Source organism: Nerophis ophidion, linkage group LG01, assembly GCF_033978795.1.
Source record: "Nerophis ophidion isolate RoL-2023_Sa linkage group LG01, RoL_Noph_v1.0, whole genome shotgun sequence".
NCBI lineage: Eukaryota > Metazoa > Chordata > Actinopteri > Syngnathiformes > Syngnathidae > Nerophis > Nerophis ophidion.
Window position 1 is genome coordinate 17198759 of NC_084611.1, and position 26564 is coordinate 17225322.

The window sequence follows — 26564 nt, forward strand, 5'->3', positions numbered from 1 at the left end:
TGAGGCTGAGTCGGGAACCGGGCGTGACGTCACGCGCAACCCAGGTACCGAAACATGGTACTGTTCCTGGTAGGACCGGCAGGATTTGGTCAGTGCCAAAAATGTACCGGAATCGGTGTACTCCTAGTGGGCGTAAATGATCTACTAAGACTGTGTGTACAATTGGTAACAAGTGCAAAAGTGGTCCAAACCGTCTTATTCAAATGAGGATTTTGCTTGTACTAAATTTAAATTGTTAAAAAGTTAAAAGGCCGGTTAGCTCAGTTGGTTAAAGCGTGGTGCTAATAACGACAAAGTCGCGGGTTCGATCCCCGTACGGGCCACTTCTTTATTGGGACGGCGTGGCGCAGTGGAAGAGTGGCCGTGCGCAACCCGAGGGTCCCTGGTTCAAATCCCACCTAGTACCAACCTCGTCACGTCCGTTGTGTCCTGAGCAAGACACTTCACCCTTGCTCCTGATGGGTGCTGGTTGGCGCCTTGCATGGCAGCTCCCTCCATTAGTGTGTGAATGTGTGTGTGAATGGGTAAATGTGGAAGTAATGTCAAAGCGCTTTGAGTAACTTGAAGGTAGAAAAGCGCTATACAAGTACAACCCATTTATTTATTTATTTATTGTCACACACACTAGGTGAGGTGAAATTTCTCCTTTGCATTTGACCCATCCCCTTGATCACCCCCTGGGAAGTGAGGGGAGCAGTGGGCAGCAGATGTGCCGCGCCCAGGAATCATTTATGGTGATACAACCCCCAATTCCAACCCTTGATGCTAAGTGCCAAGCATGGAGGCAATGGGTCCCATTTTTTTTACAGTCTTTGGTATGACTCGGCCGGGGTTTGAACTCACAACCTACCGATCTCAGGGCGGACACTCTAACCACTAGGTCACTGAGTAGGTCTACTACGGGCTGTCACCATGAAATCAGTCGCCTACTGCACTCCACGCTCCAACCTGGAGTGTTGTTTGCTACTTTTGAACACGCTGTACACAACTATAATCTATGCCACCGTTTATGCGGTATAAAAAACGCAATCTAGACCACCAAACTTATGTTTAGCACCCTGAAAGTTAAGTATTTCATACATATATATATATATATATATATATATATATATATATATATATATATATATATATATATATATATATATATATATATGTGTATATCCATCCATCTTCTTCCGCTTATCCGAAGTCGGGTCGCGGGGGCAACAGCCTAAGCAGGGAAACCCAGACTTCCCTCTCCCCAGCCACTTCGTCTAGCTCTTCCCGGGGGATCCCGAGGCGTTCCCAGGCCAGCCGGGAGACATAGTCTTCCCAACGTGTCCTGGGTCTTCCCCGTGGCCTCCTACCGGTTGGACGTGCCCTAAACACCTCCCTAGGGAGGCGTTCGGGTGGCATCCTGACCAGATGCCCAAACCACCTCATCTTGCTCCTCTTGATGTGGAGGAGCAGCGGCTTTACTTTGAGTTCCTCCCGAATGGCAGAGCTTCTCACCCTATCTCTAAGGGAGAGCCCCGCCACCCGGCGGAGGAAACTCATTTCGGCCGCTTGTACCCGTGATCTTATCTTTTCGGTCATGACCCAAAACTCATGACCATAGGTGAGGATGGGAACGTAGATCGACCGGTAAATTGAGAGCTTTGCCTTCCGGCTCAGCTCCTTCTTCACCACAACGGATCGGTACAACGTCCGCATTACTGAAGACGCCGCACCGATCCGCCTGTTGATCTCACGATCCACTCTTGAACAAGACTCCTAGGTACTTGAACTCCTCCACTTGGGGCAGGGTCTCCTCCCCAACCCGGAGATGGCATTCCACCCTTTTCCGGGCGAGAACCATGGACTCGGACTTGGAGGTGCTGATTCTCATTCCGGTCGCTTCACACCCGGCTGCGAACCGATCCATATACACACACATATATATATATATATATATATATATATATATATATATATATATATTAATTACAGCCAATATAAAAATACTGGCTGTAAATATACTCTCCTCTTAACCACGCCCCCAAACCACGCCTCCGCCCCACACCCCACCTCCCAAAATCGGAGGTCTCAAGGTTGGCAAGTATGGTCTTGCTCCAGGACACAACGGACGTGACAAGGTTGGTAGAAGGGGGGGATTGAACCAGGAACCCTCAGGTTGCTGGCACGGCCACTCTCCCAACTTTGCCACGCCGTCCCAAATAGTATAGTAGATCAACAATCAAGTGTGCACATGTTTTAGTACGTGCAAACCTTCAGTAGATCAGACCCACAGTGTTTGCATGGTTGTACCGTTTCATTGGTGGTGTAGTCCAGGCCTTCCTGAGCTTCCAGGTTTTGGGCATAGAAGAGAAGAGAAACATTCCCATGAGCGCCCTTGTTCCTGTAGGCCACCAGCGTCAGAGTCCCTAATGTTTCATTCACGTCGAACCTAGAAAAAAACAAAAAATAACGTTCAAACCGAACGCATTTGACATGGAGCCTGAGTGTGTTCCTACATTGTGTTTGTCCATTCAATGACGCCTCTGATTCCGTCATTCGCAGCAATGCTGACCTGGGCCACCAAACCCTGAGTGTCTGTGGCGTAGGATGAGAGATGAACTTACAACATGGTTAAAAACACTATGTTTAGCATTGGCATCTCTGCGCTGCAAACTGCCAACGCTCTTAAACAGGAGTACCCAAGACAGACCCATCAAAGGGCCAATTTGGTAGTTTCCGCCTTCAAAACCTGTATAATATATAGATTTTTTTTTAAATTACAACATGCAATTTCAGTAGACGAATACTTGCCAACCCTCACGGATTTTCCGCCTCTGCCGAAAACCTCCCGGGACAAATTTTCTCCCGAAATTCAAGCGGAGCTGGAGGCCACGCCCCCCAACATTGAGTCAGACCTGACTCAATGTTGTGACCCTCTTAAACAGGACGATACTGCCATCTACTGTACATAGAATAGAATGTAAATATATTTTACATTTAAGTGCAGTCAAAGAAACATGCATTAGAGAGTCTGTTCTGAAGCCCACAGTAAAGAGACGTAACTTCATCACGTCGCCTGGTTATTGACTCCAACCCAAAATATTACACCGTCGACGGGCAAAATGAAGAAATACGCTTGCAAGTTCCAGAACGATTGGAAACAAGAATTTCAGTTTATCCAGGAGAGTTCGAAGGGGAAGGGGTATGTTGCCTGTAAATTTTGCAGAACAGACTTCTCCATTGAACACGGCGGCCGAACGGATATTCAGCCATGAACGGTCAGCGAAGCACAAAGCGTCCGCAGCGCAGCATCGTTCACAACCCAGTATTATGGGCCACCTCGCAAAATGGAGACCCGATGGTGTATCTTATGCTGAGACAAAGATGGCTAAGCTGATAGCTGGAAGCAACATCCCGTTCTCATTTGCAGATGTCTACAACAAAGGATGTTCCCGGATTCGGAGATCGCTCGCCAATACGCAAATGGCAGAACAAAAGTTACTCAAATAGTGAAAGGTAAGTGTTGTTGTTTGTTTTTTTTTAGTAACAAGCACAGTATAGTTAGTAGAACAACTGTGTTTTTATTACTGTGTATTTGATAGGTGCCGTCGGGAATTCAACTATTTCTTTTGTTTATATATATATAATAAAATGAATATATATAGCTAGAATTCACTGAAAGTCAAGTATTTCATACATATATATGTATTTATATATACATATGCATATACATATATATATATATATATATATATATATGAAATATATATGAAATACTCAAGTTGGGGAATTATACGCCACCCCTCTTAACCACGTCCCCCGCTCCAACCACGCCTCCGCCCCACCCCCGACCACGCCCTCCCCCCACCTCCCAAAATCGGAGGTCTCAAGGTGGGCAAGTATGAGTAGACAATTTATGTGAATGCTGAAGTGCCAAAGCTGAACTAAAATGCTGACCGTTAGCTAGCTGGCCAGATAGCGTCCAAAATATGAGCAAAATGAGCTAAAAAAAAACTTAGCATGCTAACACTACTAAGCTAACAATAGCATGCTTACTGTCAGCATTAGTGAGATACAAAAATATATGACACCTAGGTGTATCAGAAAAAAATCCCAACTTTTTGACAGAAAAAAATGCAAACTTTTTGAAAGAAAAAAATCCTGACTTATTGTAACAAGCCTGCCTTTTTTTGCATCTTGGGGTTCGTCACCACCACTTCACGACACAGTCTACTCATTGGTGTTCATTTTCAATCCATCAAGATAAAAAAAATGATAACAAAATCGACTTACAGGATGTTATTTATGTAGTTTGCTCATTTTCCTCGACTGGTGCACTAACATCAAGTGTTTTTTTGGTTTTTTTTTAATATTTAGCATCATCTACAACAGACCTGGGAAAATTAAGGCCCGGGGGCCACATGCGGGTCATTAAGCTTTTCAATCTGGCCCGCCGGACATTCCCAAATATTTTTTTTTTTTAGATCTTTAAGATGGAAACTGTAGCTGCCATTATGATGTGCAGTGATGTTTTCTAATGACCATAAGTCTTCAACAATAGAAAGTATCTCAATGGGTGGAATCTGCGCTTATGGATGATATAACAGTTACTATGATGATAAAATTAGTTACTAATCTACGTCACAGCAGCTCAGACGAGGCACCAAGCAGTGTGGGCGGGAAGCGTTTCCACAGACACAGAAGGAGCTTTTCACAACAAAGTTCTAAAGCTTAGTGCTAAATCAGATATATCAGATTGTATGTGGGTTTATTTTGTACCCTTCGTTCATACAAACCCCGCTTCCATATGAGTTGGGAAATTGTGTTAGATGTAAATATAAACGGAATACAATGATTTGCAAATCATTTTCAACCCATATTCAGTTGAATGTGCTAAAAGACAACATATTTTATGTACAAACTGATCAACTTTTTTTTTTTTTGCAAATAATCATTAACTTTAGAATTTGATGCCAGCAACACGTGACATAAAAGTTGGGAAAGGTGGCAATAAATACTGATAACGTTGAGGAATGCTCATCAAACACTTATATGGAACATCCCACAGGTGTGCAGGCTAATTGGGAACAGGTGGGTGCCATGATTGGGTATAGAAGCAGCTTACATGAAATGCTAAGTAATTCACAAACTTTGTAAGCAAATTGTCAAACAGTTTTAGAACAACATTTCTCAACGAGCTATTGCAAGGAATTTAGCGATTTTACCATCTACGGTCCGTAAAATCATCAAAAAGTTCAGAGAATCTGGAGAAATCACTGCACGTAAGCGATGATATTACGGACCTTTGATCCCTCAGGCGGTACTGCATCAAAAACCGACAACAGTGTGTAAAGGATATCACCAAATGGGCTCAGGAACACTTCATAAAACCACTGTCAGTAACTACAGTTGGTCGCTACATCTGTACCGTAAGTACAAGTTAAAACTGTACTATGCAAAGCCAAACCCATTTATGAACAATAGCCCGAGCTCACCTAAGATGGACTGATGCAAAGTGGAAAGGTGTACTGTGGTCTGACGAGTCCACATTTCAAATAATATTTGGAAAGAGAGGATGTGGTGTCCCCCAGAACAAAGAGGAAAATAACCATTCGGATTGTTATAGGCGCAAAGTTCAAAAGCCAGCATCTGAGATGGCATGGGGGTGTATTAGTGCCCAAGGCATGGGTAACTTACACATCTGTGAAGGCACCATTAATGCTGAAAGGTACATACAGGTTTTGGAGCAAAATATGTTGTCATCCAAGCAACGTTATCATTGACGCCCCTGCTTATTTCAGCGAGGCTTCGTAAAAAACGAGTGCGGGTACTTTCCTGGCCCGCCTGCAGTCCACACCTGTCTCCCATCGAAAATGTGTGGCGCATTATGAAGCGTAAAATACGACGGTGGAGACCCCGGTCTGTTGAACGACTGAAGCTCTACATAAAACAAGAATGGGAACGAATTCCACTTTCAAAGCTTCAACAATGAGTTTCCTCAGTTCCCAAACCTTTATTGAGTGTTGTTAAAAGAAAAGGTGATGTAACACAGTGGTGAACATGTCCTTTCCCAACTACTGTGTCACGTGTTGCAGCCATGAAATTCTAAGTTAATTATTGTTTGCAAAAAAAATAAATTTTATGAGTTTGAACATCAAATATCTTATCTTTGTAGTGCATTCAATTGAATATGGTTTGAAAAGGATTTGCAAATCATTGTATTCCGTTTATATTTACATCTAACACAATTTCCCACCTCATATGGAAATAGGGTTTGTATTTCATTGTTTGTTGAATTTTTGTTGCGTTTCACTTCATTGTAAAATATGTCAATCGAAAGGGATGTGGCATTCATATTTTGTCAATATTCAGTGTTTTATCGTTCACAGAAAAATGTAAAACTCCATTAAGTTTTTTTAAGGCAGACTGTCATAACATTTTTAGAATTCAATCAGACATTATTGTGAAGTTTGTATTAGTATCCCTAAAAATAGATATACCGGACCCTAGACACATTTTTTTTCTCTAAATGTGTCCCCCGAGTCAAAATAATTGCCAAAGCCTGATCTACAAAGATACAATAATTGCTATTGTGACATCTAGTGGACACATTTACAACAGCTGTTTCTTTCATTCAAAAATTTCAGGTTAATTTTTATACTTAGCAAAGTCATCCCGTGGGCCGGATAAAACCTGTTGGCGGGCCTGGTCTATAAGCATAAGCCTGGCAAGCCCGTCTATCAATCACTGGGTTGTCATTCCCCAACTGGACAGTGGCGTGAAGTAAAGCGTTTGCTAGCAAGCTCTGATCAACTACAATGGCGGAGTTTTGACATTCAAACAGGGAATCTTTTCGACTTTGATCTCGGTCGGCACACAGAAGCGTAGATTTTATTACCTGGTAATGTGCAAAACGCAACCTCTACTCAAGCAAAGTGGCGGCAGACATCGTAGGAGGAAAGTGTTAAGACATCTTGAAAAGGTGCAACAACACATCATAGTCGAGTATACCTAGTTGTGGGACGGTGGCGAGGGTCGTGATGAGCACCGCCGATGTAACGTTGACCAGGAAGTATTCTTGCAACTCTGGAATGTCATCCTGTTGGAGCACAACAAAGAAACAGCTTAAATTGTTGTTTTATAAGCAACATATTGATTTCCATGCAGTGTATTTTCAGTGAGAGCAGAACGTCCCTTCAATTTGGGGTTGGTACCAAATTACACACAGAGGAGGAGTATATTTATAGCCAATTCATCAACTTGAGTATTTCATATATATATATATATATATATATATATATATATATATATATATATATATATATATATATATATATATTTATCTATTTATATATATATATATATATAAATATATATATATATATATATATATATGTATGAAATACTTGACTTTCAGTGAATTCTAGCTATATATTTTTATTTTACTCAGTGGTCCCCAACCACCGGGCCCGATTGGTACCGGGCCGCAGAAGATTTTTTATTTAAAAAGAAAAAAAAAAGATTTTTTTTTTTTTTTTTTTATTAAATCAATATAAAAAACACAATATACACTTACAATTAGTGCACCAACCACAAAAACCTCCCTTTTTCATGACAAAAACCTCCGTTTTTCATGATAAAGAAGGAAAAAAAAAAAGGACCTCCCCCGCCCCGGGCCATATACATAAATAAAAGAAATAGTTGAATTTTAGACAGCACCTATCAAACACACAGTAATAAAAACACAGTTGTTCTACTAACTGTACTGTGCTTGCTGTTTACTAAAAAAAAACAACAACAACAACACTTACCTTTCACTATTTGAGTAACCTTTCTTCTGCCATTTGCGTACTGGCCAATCAAAAAGCAACCCCATAACACTATAGCCAACATTCACCAGGAGATGGCGACAGACAACATTGATCACTCTATGTTGTCTATCTATATCAGGGGTGCCCATTACGTCGATCGCGAGCTACCAGTCGACCGCGGGGGGTGTGTCAGTCGATCTCCAGCCAGGCTTTTAAAAAAAATAGACCTAAAAATTAGCGATCATCAATCTTCACCAAGACGTCACTTAAATGACATTCACGGTACCCGAGGGTCTTGTGAGATGACGCTGGCTGCTGCAAGATCATTATTATTAAAATATGACCGAGAGGAAGGCGAGAAACACTTTTTATTTCAACAGACTCTCGCGCCGTACCTTCCGTCAAAACTCTAAAGGCCGACTGCACATTTCCTATCTTCACAATAAAAGACCTGCTTCATGCTGCCTGCGCTAACTAAATACAGAGTCTCGGAAAACTGGCGTGCACAAGCGATCCCTCAGAAAGCTGGCGTGCACATCACTTGTGCACGCCAGCTTTCCGAGACTCTTATTTTGTTTTAGCGCAGGCAGCATGAAGCAGGGCTTTTATTGTGAAGATAGGAAATGTGCAGTCGGCCTTTAGAGTTTTGACGGAAGGGACGGCGCGAAAGTCTGTTGAAATAAAAAGTGTTTCTCGCCTTCCTCTCTGTCAATTTTTTCATAATAATGAACTGGCAGCAGCCAGCGTCATCTCACAAGACCCTCGGGTGCCGTGAATGTCAATCAAGCAAGCTACGGAATTTGCCGCCAATGTTTTTCTTGTAAAGTGTATGGAAGCTGGATGAATTAGATGCCAAAAACCAACCACTTTCATGTGGTATTGTACAGAAAGGACAACTTTTTTTCTCCTCCGTTTGAAAATGTGGGCGTTATCATCATTACTGTCTGATTCCAATCAATGCAAGTCATCAGAATCAGGTAATACACCAACTTATATTCTTGTCTTTGTGAAAGAAAGACATCTATATGTGTTACACATGCTTGTATTATCATTAAACACATTTAACTTGTTTACAGAAATGTCTCTTTCATAAATAAATAAATATAAATTATATATATAAATGAGGTAGATCCCCTCGAGTTGGTCAATTGAAAAGTAGCTCGCCTGCAGAAAAAGTGTGGGCACCCCTGATCTATATAAATAAACATTGATTGATTGATTGATCACTCTAATACAGATGGCGTCGCCATGGCTCGTTCTTCTGCTTCGTCTCCTTGTGTGTGCAGTTTTTTATTAAAATCCGTAGATGTTGTAACGTGATTGGGCAGGCAAGCTGTTTATATTTGGGAAAGCGGACGTGAAAACAGGCTGTCCCCACTCATGTCCGCATGGAGCTGGAGGGGGCGTGGCCTCCAGCTCCGGCTGAATTTCGGGAGAAAATTTCTTCGGGGAGGTTTTCGGGAGAGGCGCTGAATTTCAGGAGTCTCTCCGAAAATCCGGGAGGGTTGGCAAGTATGGTGAATGGGTGAATGTGGAAATAGTGTCAAAGCGCTTTGAGTACCGTAAAAAGGTAGAAAAGTACTATACAAGTATAACCCATTTACCTCCAATATGGTGACAGGGATGGCCACAGAAGTCTGACCCTCCTGAAGGATCACAAAGCCACTTCCAGCTCGGAAGTCCTGTCCTGGCTCGGCAAGAGCTCCTTCTACTTGGGAAAGGTCCTGCAGGGAACCTTTGAGAACCTCATATGTCACATTCACAGCTCCTGAGAAAGAACATTTTTAGAGTCGCGTCAAATTATTCAGCGGCGGACTGGACCAGACAGAACTCGAATCTCACCTGAGGATCCAAACTCCCTGTTGACGTAGACGTTGACGGTGTGCTCTCGCTCCTCCGTGGTCACCTTGAGGGATGACGGCGCTACGCTCAACAAGCCGAACGGTTGGTCGCTAGTGTCCACCGTCAGCACCGCCTCACTGCCTTGAACGTCAAGACTGGCATGTCCTGGCACGGCGACGCCTTCAGCAGAAAAGGACGCCAAAATGAATACTGATTTTAATTGGTCCGTGCGGAACAGCGGAAGCAGATGTTTCACCGAAAGTTTGGATGTTGGTCAAGGAAACGACGTATTCATCCTTGTCCTCTGGTGTGACATCATCAACAAGCTGCAGAACCAGTGTGTGCGTCAGCTCTCCCTGTGCAAAATGACGGAAAACTTTAATTTGCCTTGACACATGCCCTATGTCCTCGTGTTGTGTTTTTACCTCAGTGAATAAAAGTGCCCCGGAAGTACGAGTGAAGGTCCGGTCCATCAGGGGACCTTGTATCACCCAGTCCACCGTGAGATTACCCAGACCCGGGGCCGTCCTCAAAACTAATAAGGACAGCTGTTCACCTGCAACACAAAAACAATTTAGTTCAATCAATCCAAACTAACTAAACCAGGGGTGTCCAAACTTTTTTGACTTGGGGGGCCCCATTGGGCCCTCGTCATTTGCTGTAAGCCCTAAAAAAATCAACCAACATCCGCAGCAAGAATACGCCGTGAACGCCCTTGACTTTTTACATCTAATGAACTAGGGATCAATCAATCAAACAATCAATGTTTAGCTATATAACCTTAAATAACGAGTGTCTCAAAGGGCTGCACAAGCCACACCGACATCTTCGGTTCAGATCCCACATCAGGCAAGAAAAAACTGAACCCAATGGGATGACAATGAGAAACCTTGGAGGCTACTGGTGCAATGAGCGTCGAGTGGATCCAGCATAACAGTGTGAGAGTCCAGTCCATAGTGGATCTAACACAATAGTGAGAGTCCAGCCCATAGTGGATCTAACATAATAGTGAGAGTCCAGTCCCTTTTGGATCCAACATATTAGTGAGAGTCCAGTCCATAGTGGATATAACATAACAGTGAGAGTCCAGTCCATAGTGGATCCAACAAAATAGTGGGAGTCCAGTCCATAGTGGATCTAACATAACAGTGAGAGTCCAGTCCATAATGGATCTAACATAACAGTGAGAGTCCAGTCCATAGTGGATCTAACATAATAGTGAGAGTCCAGTCCATAGTGGATCCAACATAATAGTGAGAGTTCAGTCCATAGTCGATCTAACATAATAGTGAGAGTCCAGTCCATAGTGGATCCAACATAATAGTGAGAGTTCAGTCCATAGTCGATCTAACATAATAGTGAGAGTCCAGTCCATAGTGGATCTAACATAACAGTGAGAGTCCAGTCCATAGTGGATCTAACATAACAGTGAGAGTCCAGTCGATAGTGGATCTAACATAATAGTGAGAGTCCAGTCCATAGTGGATCCAACATAATAGTGAGAGTTCAGTCCATAGTCGATCTAACATAATAGTGAGAGTCCAGTCCATAGTGGATCTAACATAATAGTGAGAGTCCAGTCCATAGTGGATGCAGCATAACAGTGTGAGAGTCCAGTCCATAGTGGATCCAACATAATAGTGAGAGTCCAGTCCATAGTGGATCTAACATAACAGTGAGAGTCCAGTGCATAGTGGATCCAACAAAATAGTGGGAGTCCAGTCCATAGTGGATCTAACATAACAGTGAGAGTCCAGTCCATAGTGGATCTAACATAACAGTGAGAGTCCAGTCCATAGTGGATCCAACATAATAGTGAGAGTTCAGTCCATAGTGGATCTAACATAATAGTGAGAGTCCAGTCCATAGTGGATCTAACATAATAGTGAGAGTCCAGTCCATAGTGGATCTAACATAATAGTGAGAGTCCAGTCCCTTTTGGATCCAACATATCAGTGAGAGTCCAGTCCATAGTGGATATAACATAACAGTGAGAGTCCAGTCCATAGTGGATCTAACATAATAGTGAGAGTCCAGTCCATTTTGGATCCAACATAATAGTGAGAGTCCAGTCCATTTTGGATCTAACATAATAGTGAGAGTCCAGTCCATAGTGGATGCAGCATAACAGTGTGAGAGTCCAGTCCATAGTGGATCCAACATAATAGTGAGAGTCCAGTCCATAGTGGATCTAACATAATAGTGGGAGTCCAGTCCATAGTGGATCCAACATAATAGTGAGAGTCAAGTCTATAATGGATCTAACATAACAGTGAGAGTCCAGTCCATAGTGGATCAAACATAATAGTGAGAGTCCAGTCCATAGTGGATCCAACATAATAGTGAGAGTCCAGTCCACAGTGGATCTAACATAACAGTGAGAGTCCAGTCCCTTTTGGATCCAACATATCAGTGAGAGTCCAGTCCATAGTGGATATAACATAACAGTGAGAGTCCAGTCCATAGTGGATCTAACATAATAGTGAGAGTCCAGTCCATTTTGGATCCAACATAATAGTGAGAGTCCAGTCCATTTTGGATCTAACATAATAGTGAGAGTCCAGTCCATAGTGGATGCAGCATAACAGTGTGAGAGTCCAGTCCATAGTGGATCCAACATAATAGTGAGAGTCCAGTCCATAGTGGATCTAACATAATAGTGGGAGTCCAGTCCATAGTGGATCCAACATAATAGTGAGAGTCAAGTCTATAATGGATCTAACATAACAGTGAGAGTCCAGTCCATAGTGGATCGAACATAATAGTGAGAGTCCAGTCCATAGTGGATCCAACATAATAGTGAGAGTCCAGTCCACAGTGGATCTAACATAACAGTGAGAGTCCAGTCCATAGTGGATCTAACATAATAGTGAGAGTCCAGTCCATAGTGGATCTAACATAATAGTGAGGGTCCAGTCCATAGTGGATCTAACATAATAGTGAGAGTCCAGTCCATTTTGGATCTAACATAATAGTGAGAGTCCAGTCCATAGTGGATACAACATAACAGTGAGAGTCCAGTCCATAGTGGATCCAACATAAGAGTGAGAGTCCAGTCCACAGTGGATCTAACATAACAGTGAGAGTCCAGTCCATAGTGGATCTAACATAATAGTGAGAGTCCAGTCCATAGTGGATCTAACATAATAGTGAGAGTCCAGTCCATAGTGGATCTAACATAATAGTGAGAGTCCAGTCCATAGTGGATCTAACATAATAGTGAGAGTCCAGTCCATTTTGGATCTAACATAATAGTGAGAGTCCAGTCCACAGTGGATCTAACATAACAGTGAGAGTCCAGTCCATAGTGGATCCAACATAATAGTGAGAGTCCAGTCCATAGTGGGGACGGTGTGGCGCAGTGGGAGAGTGGCCGTGCGCAACCCGAGGGTCCCTGGTTCAAATCCCACCTAGAACCAACCTCGTCACGTCCGTTGTGTCCTGAGCAAGACACTTCACCCTTGCTCCTGATGGGTGCTGGTTGGCGCCTTGCATGGCAGCTCCCTCCATCAGTGTGTGAATGTGTGTGTGAATGGGTAAATGTGGAAGTAGTGTCAAAGCGCTTTGAGTACCTGGAAGGTAGAAAAGCGCTATACAAGTACAACCCATTTATTTATTTATCTAACATAATAGTGAGAGTCCAGTCCATTTTGGATCTAACATAATAGTGAGAGTCCAGTCCATAGTGGATACAACATAACAGTGAGAGTCCAGTCCATAGTGGATCCAACATAAGAGTGAGAGTCCAGTCTATAGTGGATCCAACATAAGAGTGAGAGTCCAGTCCATAGTGGATCTAAAATAACAGTGAGAGTCCAGTCCATAGTGGATCTAACATAATAGTGAGAGTCCAGTCCATATTGGATTTAACATAATAGTGAGAGTCCAGTCCATAGTGGATCTAACATAATAGTGAGAGTCTAGTCCATAGTGGATCTAACATAATAGTGAGAGTCCAGTCCATAGTGGATCTAACATAATAGTGAGAGTCCAGTCCATAGTGGATCTAACATAATAGTGAGAGTTCAGTCCATAGTGGATCTAACATAATAGTGAGAGTCCAGTCCATAGTGGATCTAACATAACAGTGAGAGTCCAGTCCATAGTTGATCTAACATAATAGTGAGAGTCCAGTCCATTTTGGATCTAACATAATAGTGAGAGTCCAGTCCATAGTGGATCTAAAATAACAGTGAGAGTCCAGTCCATAGTGGATCTAACATAATAGTGAGAGTCCAGTCCATAGTGGATTTAACATAATAGTGAGAGTCCAGTCCATAGTGGATCTAACATAATAGTGAGAGTCTAGTCCATAGTGGATCTAACATAATAGTGAGAGTCCAGTCCATAGTGGATCTAACATAATAGTGAGAGTCCAGTCCATAGTGGATCTAACATAATAGTGAGAGTTCAGTCCATAGTGGATCTAACATAATAGTGAGAGTCCAGTCCATAGTGGATCTAACATAACAGTGAGAGTCCAGTCCATAGTTGATCTAACATAATAGTGAGAGTCCAGTCCATTTTGGATCTAACATAATAGTGAGAGTCCAGTCCATAGTGGATGTAACATAATAGTGGGAGTCAAGTCTATAACGGATCTAACATAACAGTGAGAGCCCTGTCCATAGTGGATTTAACATAATAGTGAGAGTCCAGTCCAGAGTGGATCAAACATAATAGTGAGAGTCCAGTCCATAGTGGATCTAACATAACAGTGAGAGTCCAGTCCATAGTGGATCTAACATAATAGTGGGAGTCCAGTCCATAGTGGATCTAACATAATAGTGAGAGTTCAGTCCATAGTGGATCTAACATAATAGTGAGAGTCCAGTCCCTTTTGGATCTAACATATTAGTGAGAGTCCAGTCCACAGTGGATATAACATAACAGTGAGAGTCCAGTCCATAGTGGATCTAACATAACAGTGAGAGTCCAGTCCATAGTGGATCTAACATAATAGTGAGAGTCCAGCCCATAGTGGATCTAACATAATAGTGAGAGTCCAGTCCATAGTGGATCTAACATAATAGGGAGAGTCCAGCCCATAGTGGATCTAACATAACAGTGAGACTCCAGTCCATAGTTGATCTAACATAATAGTGAGAGTCCAGTCCATAGTGGATCTAACATAATAGTGAGAGTCCAGTCCATAGTGGATCTAACATAATAGTGAGAGTCCAGTCCATAGTGGATCTAACATAATAGTGAGAGTCCAGTCCATAGTGGATCTAACATAACAGTGAGAGTCCAGTCCATAGTGGATCTAACATAATAGTGGGAGTCCAGTCCATAGTGGATCTAACATAACAGTGAGAGTCCAGTCCATAGTGGATCTAACATAATAGTGGGAGTCCAGTCCATAGTGGATCTAACATAATAGTGAGAGTCCAGTCCATAGTGGATCCAACATAACAGTGAGAGTCCAGTCCATAGTGGATCTAACATAATAGTGAGAGTCCAGTCCATAGTGGATCTAACATAATAGTGAGAGTCCAGTCCATAGTGGATCTAACATAATAGTGAGAGTCCAGTCCATAGTGGATCTAATATAACAGTGAGAGTCCAGTCCATAGTGGATCTAACATAATAGTGAGAGTCCAGTCCATAGTGGATCTAACATAATAGTGAGAGTCCAGTCCATAGTGGATCTAACATAACAGTGAGAGTCCAGTCCATAGTGGATCTAACATAACAGTGAGAGTCCAGTCCATAGTTGATCTAACATAACAGTGAGAGTCCAGTCCATAGTGGATTTAACATAATAGTGAGAGTCCAGTCCATAGTGGATCTAACATAATAGTGAGAGTCCAGTCCATAGTGGATCTAACATAACAGTGAGAGTCCAGTCCATAGTGGATCTAACATAATAGTGGGAGTCCAGTCCATAGTGGATCTAACATAATAGTGAGAGTTCAGTCCATAGTGGATCTAACATAATAGTGAGAGTCCAGTCCATAGTGGATCCAACATAATAGTGAGAGTCCAGTCCATTTTGGATCTAACATAATAGTGAGAGTCCAGTCCATAGTGGATCTAACATAACAGTGAGAGTCCAGTCCATAGTGGATCCAACATAACAGTGAGAGTCCGGTCCATAGTGGATCCAACATAACAGTGAGAGTCCAGTCCATAGTGGATCCAACATAAGAGTGAGAGTCCAGTCCATAGTGGATCTAACATAACAGTGAGAGTCCAGTCCATAGTGGATCTAACATAACAGTGAGAGTCCAGTCTATAATGGATCTAACATAACAGTGAGAGTCCTGTCCCTTTTGGATCTAACATAATAGTGAGAGTCCAGTCCATAGTGGATCTAACATAATAGTGAGAACCCAGTCCATAGTGGATCTAACATAACATGTTGGCATTTTTTTCCATAACTTGAGTTGATTTGTGAATTGTGAATTATATTTATATAGCGCTTTTCTCTAGTGACTCAAAGCGCTTTACATAGTGAAACCCAATATCTAAGTTACATTTAAACCAGTGTGGGTGGCACTGGGAGCAGGTGGGTAAAGTGTCTTGCCCGAGGACACAACGGCAGTGACTAGGATGGCGGAAGCGGGAATCGAACCTGCAACCACCAGGTTGCTGGCACGGCCACTCAACCAAATGAGAAAACCTTGTTACATTGTTTAATGCATCCAGCGGGGCATCACAACAAAATTAGGCATAATAATGTGTAAATTCCACAACTGTATATATCGGTATCGGTTGATATCGGAATCGGTAATTAAGAGTTGGACAATATCAGAATATCGGATATCGGCAAACAAGCCATTATCGGACATCTCTAATTAGGAGTATATGAAAGTTTGACTCCTACCTTGTTTACTTCCGTGACGACCTTCTTAAAGTTTTGTAATCAATTAGAAATATCAAGCAGCTAAAATGCGCCAAACATGGATATGTGTGAAAAGTGTTTAGCATCATGCTTTGTAATTGATTTAAATGGGTGTTATTTTAAATTTGTTATGGTTCAAGTTCAGTGAGCAGGTTGTGTTATGTGTGTTGACTTTTTGTGTTAGCTCATGACTAGGGAAGGTTGTTTGCCCCGGGTCATAGAAGTAAATTGCTCCACACACTTCCCATCCATCCATTTTCTACCGCTTATTCCCTTTTGGTGTCGCGGGGGGCGCTGGCGCCTATCTCAGCTGCAATCGGGCGGAAGGCGGGGTACACCCTGGACAAGTCGCCACCTCATCGCAGCGCCAACACAGATAGACAGACAACATTTGGAGGTGGGAGGAAGCCCTTCCCATTAGAGCATAACTAAAGGTCGTTGACCAGAGTTTCTCAAATCATCAACTCGATGGCGACTTGATAGCAGCATCAAAATGATCGGACTATTTAAATGAACTTCCCTTTGGGTAATATTTTCCCGATTAAACACATGACGTCTCACGGGCCAAATTGAAGACGTCGGGCTGAACCAAACTAACATTAGACCTATCTTGTAAAGATCGACCAATGTGTTTATTTTCAGGGCTGATACTGATAATTAGTGGTCAAGGAGGCTGATAACCAACATTTGGAGCTGATATTCATTTGCACTAAAAGTTATTTAAAACGTATGTTAGAAAACAGCTGGACAAGGCTTTAGGTTGTTTTTTAAGGAAAGTCAGACCAGTAGCGACATTATGTTTAATGCAGCGTTAGTTTCAACCCAATAAAGACGAGGGGAATTCACAAACACCTTTATTACGTGCGTCCAAGTTTGCATTTCAACATATGGGAAACGACTTGGGAAAATTGGAAAAAATATGGCATTTCTCTACATTAAAATACCTTTCCATCTACTCAATTCGACGCAATTTTATTGTCACGGCTTCTCTCACCCCGCCATGCTTTACTTTGAGTTTCTTGGTCATTTTGTGGATGTAATTTTAGTTCCTATTTTGTGCTCTTATTTTGTATTTTTTCCCTTTCCTGTAGCAACTTTACGCCTGCCTTCGAGCACTTTTTCCCCCTCACCTGTTTTCTGCTTGTAATTTACACTACTCCGCTTGGGATGGTTTCCTGCTGGCTCCGCTGTGAACGGGACTCTCGCTGCTGTGTTCGATCCGCTTTGGACTGGACTCTTGTGACTGTGTTGGATCCATTATGGATTGAACTTTCACAGTATCATGTTAGACCCGCTCGACATCCATTGCTCTCCTCCTCTCCAAGGTTCTCATAGTCATCATTGTCACCGACGTCCCACTGGGTGTGAATTTTTCCTTGCCCTTATGTGGGCCTACCGAGGATGTCGTGGTGGTTTGTGCAGCCCTTTGAGACACTAGTGATTTAGGGCCATATAAGTAAACATTGATTGATTGATTGATATTTAAGTTGAGCTTGCGACACCATTGGTATGTCGGGACATGTCGATGCTGAGCTATAGTACGTACCTATTTTTCGGACTATAAGTCGCAGTTCTTTTCATAGTCTGCGACTTATACTCGGGAGCGACTTATGTGTGAAATTATTAACACATTACCGTAAAATATCAAATAATATTATTTCGCTCATTCACGTAAGAGACCAGACGTATAAGATTTCATCGGATTTATCGCTTAGGAGTGACAGATTGTTTGGTAAACATATAGCATGTTCTATATGTTATAGTTATTTTAATGACTCTCACCATAATATGTTAGGTTAACATACCAGACACCTTCTCAGTTGGTTATTCATGCGTCATAAAACGTACACTTATTCAGCCTGTTGTTCACAATACTTTATCCATCCATCCACTACCGCTTATTCCCTTTTTGGGGTCGCGGGGGGCGCTGGCGCCTATCTCGGCTACAATCGGGCGGAAGGCGGGGTACACCCTGGACAAGTCGCCACCTCATCACAGGGCCAACACAGATAGACAGACAACATTCATACTCATATTCACACACTAGGGCCAATTTAGTGTTGCCAATCAACCTATCCCCAGGTGCATGTCTTTGGAAGTGGGAGGAAGCCGGAGTACCCGGAGGGAACCCACGCATTCACGGGGAGAACATGCAAACTCCACACAGAAAGATCCCGAGCCTGGATTTGAACCCAGGACTGCAGGACCTTCGTATTGTGAGGCAGACGCACTAACCCCTCTGCCACCGTGAAGCCCACAATACTTTATTTATTTCAAATTGCCTTTCAAATGTTTATTCTTGGTGTTGGATTTTATCAAATAAATTTCCCCCAAAAATGCGACTTATATATGTTTTTTTTTCCTTCTTTATTATGCATTTTCGGCAGGTGCGACTTATACTCCGGAGCGACTTATACTCTGAAAAATACGGTACGTACTTTGTGGACGCCATCTGCTCCACCTTCCACACTCTTTCAATGTCCACATTTCTCTGTTGATGCAATTGTTGATGACTGAAGTACTGATATCAACCAAAGCTCCTCATCCCACCCCCCGGATTGTAAATAATGTAAATAATTCAATGTACATACTATGATGATTAACCTGTGTGATGACTGTATTATGTTGATAGTATATATTTGTACCATGAATTGATTAACGTGGACCCCGACTTAAACAAGTTGAAAAACTTATTCGGGTGTTATCATTTAGTGGTCAATTGTACGGAATATGTACTGAACTGTGCAATCTACTAATAAAAGTATCAATCAATCAATCAATTCCTAGTAAGTGTTTTTGCTGTTTTCCAGCATTTTGGTATTGTTTGTTCGTCTGTCCGTTCAGAGCACTTTTCTATTGCGCTCGCTTTTTGTTTTGTTTGCGTGATCAATAAATCCCCTTTTTACTGCACGCTGCCACATCTTTCATCTGCAATTTTAAAATCACTACAACCTCTGTCGTCTTACATAACACACACTTGACATATGTAATAGTTTATGGATTTTATACATTCTGGTCTCGATCATGTAGCTTATAGTTGAGACTGCGAGTGCTGCGGACGCAGGCTTGTCGAGCGACTTAATCGCTGCAGTAGTGAAAACGGACACACTAAGACCAGAGGACTTGAAGCTTTAATAGCGGCAAAAGGTGGACCGACATCATATTGAACCCTATAGGTTAGGAATGGGATGGCACTTCAGGTTCATATGTAAGTCAATGGAGGTGGCCAAATACTTTTGGCAATATAGTGTACTTCACTATTTACTTAGATGTATCACTAAATACTTGTATATTATATGTGCATATATTGTATCTGTTGATTAGATTAGATTAGATTAGATTAGATAGTACTTTATTTATTCCGTCAGGAGAGTTCCTTCAGGAAAATTGAAATTTTCAGCACAATCCCATTCAAGATTAGACAAACATTACAGGGAGACAGAACAGGATCGCTGACGGGTCTGCCGGCTTCCAGCGCCCCTTACAAAAAAGATGAGATACAGGTAAACAATAGAAGTTTAAAATAAAATAAAAAAATCAGTCTTAGCCTGGGCCCTGAAGAGGGGGTGCAGACTGAGGCCAAGGGAAAAAAACAACAACTCATAGCCATAGAACACATCCCTCTTACATCTGTGTAAGATTAAGATCTGTTGTAAAATACCGATATACGTCAAAATGCCAGATATCTGGGCCGATCTCTACGAGATACCCACCTTCTCTGGCGACGACTGAACGTGACGCTGGATGGAATCCCACAATCCCAGCCACATTGTCATTAGCCAGGATCACGATGTCGACAGTGTCCGAGCTGGGAAGGATGCGACTTCCTCCCTCCGTATTAACGAGACCGATCATGAGGTTCTCGTTGTCTTCGGGCTCGATATCATCTCTGATGACAATCTCGACGGTCTTTTTGAGTTCCCCTGCAGACACATTCAAGTAAGAGTGGTTGCTTGCAGACGGAAAAATATACAGTGGAACCTCAATTTACGAAACCCTCATTATTCGATTATTCCGATTTACTGAAGACCGAATAAAAATAGGCCTCACATTCATTGTGCACGGGATGGAGGATTTTTGTGCTAATTCGGTCAGCAGAGCAGTGTTGTCGTTAGTTACTGCGCCAGCTGCTGTGAGAGATAAACCGATGCGACCAGAGATCCGGTTTGACAAGCGAGCAATTTAGCATTCCCTAAAATCGCTAAAATTCACTTATGTAGTTTTAGGCTCATCAAGTGTAAAAACATGCAACCGGTTTTGTCACGGCCGGGTCGCATTCATCTGTGTGCTGCGCTGAGCGCACCTCCAAGCCCGCTACTCCGGCTGCAGCAGGAGCTGAATTCGATCGGCAATCAGTCAGCATTCAACGCACCTGTCGCTGATGAGCTCCCTGGACTTTTTAAGCCAGAGTAGACCTGCGTTCCGGGCCAGAACATAGTTTCCTGTTTCATACAGTAAGTCAACTCGTGTCAAGCTCTATGCTCTCTCTCTCTCTCTCTCTGTGTTTTCTCGTCCTCCTTTTTTCATTTGTCTTGTGTTCCTGTGACAATTTAAATCAATGTTCAAGGAATTTATTTTTTTTATTGTAAAGAATAATAAATACATTTTAATTTATTCTTCATTTTAGCTTCTGTTTTTTCGACGAAGAATATTTCTTCAAACTTATTATGATTGAAATTAAAAAAAATTATTCTGGCAAATCTAGAAAATCTGTAGGATCAGATTTAAATCTTATTTCAAAAGTGCATTTTAAACTATTTAAAACATGTCATCAAAATTCTAAAATGAATCTTAATCAAAAAAAATTACTAATGATGTTCTATTAATTCTATTTTTTATTTTTTCAAAAAGATTCAAATTAGCTACTTTTTCTCTTCATTTTTTTTCGGTTGAATTTTGAATTTTAAAGAGTCGAAATTGAAGATAAACGGTTTCAAAATTAAATTTTCATTTTTTTCGTGTTTTCTCCTATTTTAAACCGTTCAATTAAGTGGTTTTTTCATCATTTATTCTCTACAAAAAACATTCCGTAAAAGGAAAAAAAAAAGGACGGAATGACAGACAGAAACACCCATTTTTTTTATATATATATAGATTTATTTATTAAAGGTAAATTGAGCAAATTGGCTATTTCTGGCAATTTATTTAAATGTGAATCAAACTGGTAGCCCTTCGCATTAATCAGTACCCAAGAAGTAGCTCTTGATTTCAAAAAGGTTGGTGACCCCTGATCTAGCGTTACGCCGATGAATAACTTAATCAAATATTTAAATACAGTGTTACTGTTCAAACTGTGTGTAATTTTACATTGGCCAAAAATATTAAATATACTTGTTTAATAATACCTCTGCCTTGTTTTTAATGAATACTTAGGCTTACTGCGTTTTAATGTTGGTCATAATGGTGGTACTAGGAGAGCCAAGTTTTTTCTAAGGTGGTACTTGGTGAAAAGAGTTTGAAACCCACTGCAATAAGCCATGCTAACCGGCGTTGACAATCAAAAGTGAGCTCACAGCAGCGGTACCAAGTATCAGTATCAATTAAGTTTTTAAATCGAGGTACCACTGTGGTTCCAAAGTTGTACATGTTCCACTTACCATCAAACACCAGGGTGCCCCCTGTTCCAGTGAAGTCCCCATCTGGTGTGGCTTTTCCCCCAACAAACCTCCACTCCACGGTAACCGTGCCCAAGTTCCCTCCTCTCCTTTCAATGACCAGGGGAACCACCACCAGAGGTTCTTCCTGAACCTCAACATAGAGTCCCTGGTGGGTTGCGTTGGGACTGACGCTGTATATCAAAAACACGCCGAATGCGTCGCCGTTCAACCCTATAGTGACCACCGCCTTATCTGGCTGGCCGATATGAGGAAGGTTCTTCTGGGCCGCAGTCACGTTCATCAGTCCTACCTTTTGAAGGGTGTTACATTTGTTAGTACAAACCCCGTTTCCATATGAGTTGGTAAATTGTGTCGGATATAAATGGAATACAATGATTTACACATAATTTTCAACCCATATTCAGTTAAATATGCTACAAAAATATTTGATGTTCAAACTGATAAACATTATTTTTTTGCAAATAATCATTAACTTTAGAATTTGATGCCAGCAACAAGTGACAAAGACGGTGGGAAAGGTGGCAATAAATACTGATAAAGTTGAGAAATGCTCATCAAACACTTATTTGGAACATCCCACAGGTGTGCAGGCTAATTGGGAACAGGTTTTGGTATAAAAACAGCTTCCCCAAAAAATGCTCAGTCTTTCACAAGAAAGGATGGGGCGAGGTACACCCCTTTGTCCACAACTGCGTGAGCAAATAGTCAAACAGTTTAAGAACAACGTTTCTCAAAGTGCAATTGCAAGAAATTTAGGGATTTCAACATCTACGGTCCATAATATCATCAAAAGGTTCAGAGAATCTGGAGAAATCACTCCACGTTAGCTGCATGGCCGGAAACCAACATTGACTGACCGGGACCTTCGATCCCTCAGACAGCACTGTATCAGAAACCGACATCAATCTCTGAAGGATATCACCATATGGGCTCAGGAACACTTCAAAAAACCACTGTCACTAAATACAGTTTGTCGCTACATCTGTAAGTGCAAGTTAAAGCTCTACTATGCAACGCGAAAGCCATTTATCAACAACATCCAGAAACACCGCCTGCTTCTCTGGAACCCGAGATCTTCTAAGATGGACTGATGCAAAGTGGAAAAGTGTTCTGTGGTCTGTGAAGTCCACATTTCAAATTGTTTTTGGAAATATTCAACATTGTGTCATCCGGACCAAAGGGAAAGCGAACCATCCAGACTGTTATCGACGCAAAGTTAAAAAGCTAATATCTGTAATGGTATAGGAGTGCATGAATGCCCAAGACATGGGTAACTTACACATCTGTTAATGCTGAAAGATACATACAGGTCTTGGAACAACATATGCTGCCATCTAAGCGTTGTTAAAAAAAAAAGGTGATGTAACACAGTGGTGAACATGCCCTTTCCCAACTACTTTGGCACGTGTTGCAGCCATGAAATTTTAAGTTAATTATAATTTGCAAAAAATAAATAAAAGTTTATGAGTTTGAACATCAAATATGTTGTCTTTGTAGTGCATTCAACTGAATATGGGTTGAAAAGCATTTGCAAATCATTGTATTCCGTTTATATTTACATCCAACACAATTTCGGAACTCATATGGAAACGGGGTTTGTACGTGTCAGAAATAAACCATGGAAAAGAAAATACTGTACCTGTAAGATCTGTATGGCAAAGCTTTCGTCCATTTCTGGGAATGTATCGGTCAAAATGAGGACCGTGAGGTTGGCTTCCCCTGACCCAGCCTCCATAAAAGTACTTTGTGCCGTCATGGCCACGTAATCGCTGCCCGCCACAGCCTGGCTACTGAACAGGACAGCAGCTGCGGTCACATTTTTGACATAAGTCAAAACCTGGGATTGTGCTTCTAGTTCGTCAGCCCGAGAAGTGACCCAGGTACAGGATGGCGGGGTTGTGCCTGATGACAGAGAGAAGGCCCGGCAAGCGCGCTCTCTCAGACATGCAGCTGCACATGTCGCCAGGGGATCCGTCTGACCGGTGATGTTAATGGACCCTTGAGGGGGATGAGCTGGAACCCCTGGTTTTGGTAGGTCATAGTACGTCAGTAGGTTCTGGCCCTCTGCTTGGGCTGAGTGGACCGGGTCGATCTCGGCAGTGCTGTACAGGATTTGCAAGCGCCCAAAGTGCCCGCCTCTGAAATGAAAGTACCACAAACGTGTCATATTTGCTTTCATTCCCGTAAAATCCCTGGTTACCTCCTGTGGACCGTAATGTTGGCGCCAAAGACCCCTTCCAGTGGCTCCTGGAGGCGGTACACAGACTGGCCGAAGTAGACAGTCCCGTATGGATTGTCATTGGCAGGCACTTTGATGTCAACAGACCTATCAGCGCCAAGGCTTCCACCGTTGCTGGCACTAGTAAGTTCTATCTTGATAATCTGGCAAAGACATATTGAAGATTTTGATGGGTCAACCCTAACGCCACCTTCTGCTTTACCGTTCTTACCTCGGCGATTTCAGGAATATCATCAGCTAGGACCTCCACTCGGAGAGTCTTCGTGGTCTCTCCCGGAGCAAACGTTACCTCTCCCGATGTGGGCCTGATGTCCCCCACAGCAAGTTTACCATTGACAGTGGCCTGCCATTGAACAACCACCGTCCCTATAGCGCCAGCGTTGCGGACTATTGGCAGCGCAACATCAATGGCTTCGGAATCCGGTTCCTCTACGGTGACGGGGGCAGCACGGAAGACTGGACGAAACAGCAAAAAAGATTTGAACATTACGACACAACTTGGAACAGAGGCTTTTAACCTTTTTGATCTCCGGACCCAACGTTCCCGCTACGTCAGAGCCCACTTAAAAATCAACACTGAATTATCTTCGGTAGGTAGGTAGGTAGGTTTTTATTGTCATTGCAACAAGTACAACAAAAATGTTGTTTGCAGCACAAACCCATCCATCCATCCATTTGCTACCGCTTATTCCCTTTGGGGTCGTGGGATCCCGTTCAAGATTAGACAAACAAACAGTGTACAGGGTTACAGAACAGGAATGCTGATGGGTCGCCACGAGGCGCCCCGTAAAAGATGTGAAAAGGTAAAACGCTGGGGAAGAAGATGAGTAAAAAATGCAATCTAGACTGGGCTCCTAAGGGGGGCCCAGTCTGGAGTGGGAAAAAACCTCTGTGCAATGCACACATAAACACATTACTTTTAATCACGACAAACTCGCAACAGAAGGGTGGCGATCTGGGGCCCTGGAAGCCGACTGCTGTTTTGAAGCGCTGCCATCGGACCACCACCCCGAGGGGAAAAAGCGGTGGTGAAGGCGTGGGGTGGGGGTGGGCGGGGGGGTATGCCCAATTATATTGGGTGTGATTATGTAATGTTTTTTAGACTGAGGCCGATCTGCAAAAGTTTGACTCCAGGTGTCGTTGAGGAGGGAGGGAGGTCAAAAGCGTCTATCATTGAGGTGTCCTTGGTGGTGTATTTTAGAACAGCCTGGTCCTGTTTCCACAGCGCCAAGGCCGTTCGAAGGACTCAAATCATAGATTAGGATATTTGTTTTCCGCTAGCAGACAAAAACAATGACTTGTCTGTTCTATTCGTCCATGCTGGGTGCTCTCAAATTCAATTAAATTCTCCTTTTCAGCAAGCTTCTCCACGATGTCATCCATCTTGCGATTCAGATTCTTACTGTTGATTTTAATCGTCAGGTTTTTTGTTGTTTTTTAATTCACGGTTGTTGATTTTACGGTACGGCATTTTATTATGGGAAAAAACTGGCAGCTCAGTTGCCAAAATAAAATTAAACAGCGGTACTGTATTTATAATTACAGTAACATGTTGTAAAAATAATAATAATAAAATAACACCATATATTTTACAGTAAAAGTCTGGCAACTAAGCTGTCAGTTTTTTTTTCTGCAAAAAAACAGTGGTCAAATCCCCAGATTTTTGTTACTCTTTACAAAAAAAATATATATATATATATTTAAATTCATAGGCAAATTTATTAATTATCTACTGTTACAACGGCCCTCCAATGACAGCCATGGCTGCGGTGTGGCCCTCAATGAAAACAAGTTTGAAACCCCTGGTCTAGTGGGACAGGCCAAAGTTAAGTCGGGGAAAATGCAATCCTTTATAAATTATTTAATGTTTCTGTCGCTGACCACAGAACTTTTCTCCAGAAGGTCTTTTCTTTGTCCATGGGATCTCAGATGAAACAAAAATGGTACGGTTTGGCCACAATACCAATCAATATATTTGGAACAGAAAAGGTGAGGCCTTTAATCCCAGGAACACCATCCCTAACGTCAAGCATGGTGGTGGTAGTAGTATGCGCTGGGCCTGTTTTGCTGCCAATGGCACTGGTGCTTTACAGAGAGTAAATGGGACAATGAAAAAGGAGGATTACCTCCAAATTCTTCAGGACAACCTAAAATCATCAGCCCAGAGGTTGGGTCTTGGGCGCAGTTGGGTGTTCCAACAGGACAATAACCCCAAACACGCGTCAAAA

At 42.3% G+C, this 26564-nt stretch overlaps 1 protein-coding gene and 1 non-coding gene across 2 annotated transcripts in view; one reads left to right on the forward strand and one right to left on the reverse strand.

The window, feature by feature from the left end:
• adgrv1 (adhesion G protein-coupled receptor V1) overlaps nt 1-26564 on the reverse strand; it is a 469843-nt gene that overhangs the window by 253590 nt on the left and 189689 nt on the right. The window contains exons 33-44 of the mRNA XM_061897509.1: nt 24548-24792; nt 24298-24479; nt 23737-24235; nt 22077-22386; nt 20193-20402; nt 10058-10188; nt 9889-9988; nt 9633-9812; nt 9395-9558; nt 6991-7078; nt 2496-2574; nt 2290-2428 (exon numbers count right to left, since the gene is read on the reverse strand). Of these exons, the coding sequence (XP_061753493.1) occupies nt 2290-2428; nt 2496-2574; nt 6991-7078; nt 9395-9558; nt 9633-9812; nt 9889-9988; nt 10058-10188; nt 20193-20402; nt 22077-22386; nt 23737-24235; nt 24298-24479; nt 24548-24792 (2327 nt within the window). The remainder of the gene's footprint in view (nt 1-2289; nt 2429-2495; nt 2575-6990; nt 7079-9394; nt 9559-9632; nt 9813-9888; nt 9989-10057; nt 10189-20192; nt 20403-22076; nt 22387-23736; nt 24236-24297; nt 24480-24547; nt 24793-26564) is intronic.
• On the forward strand, nt 250-323 carry trnai-aau (transfer RNA isoleucine (anticodon AAU)). The gene has a single exon. It is a non-coding gene; the product is annotated as a tRNA-Ile (tRNA).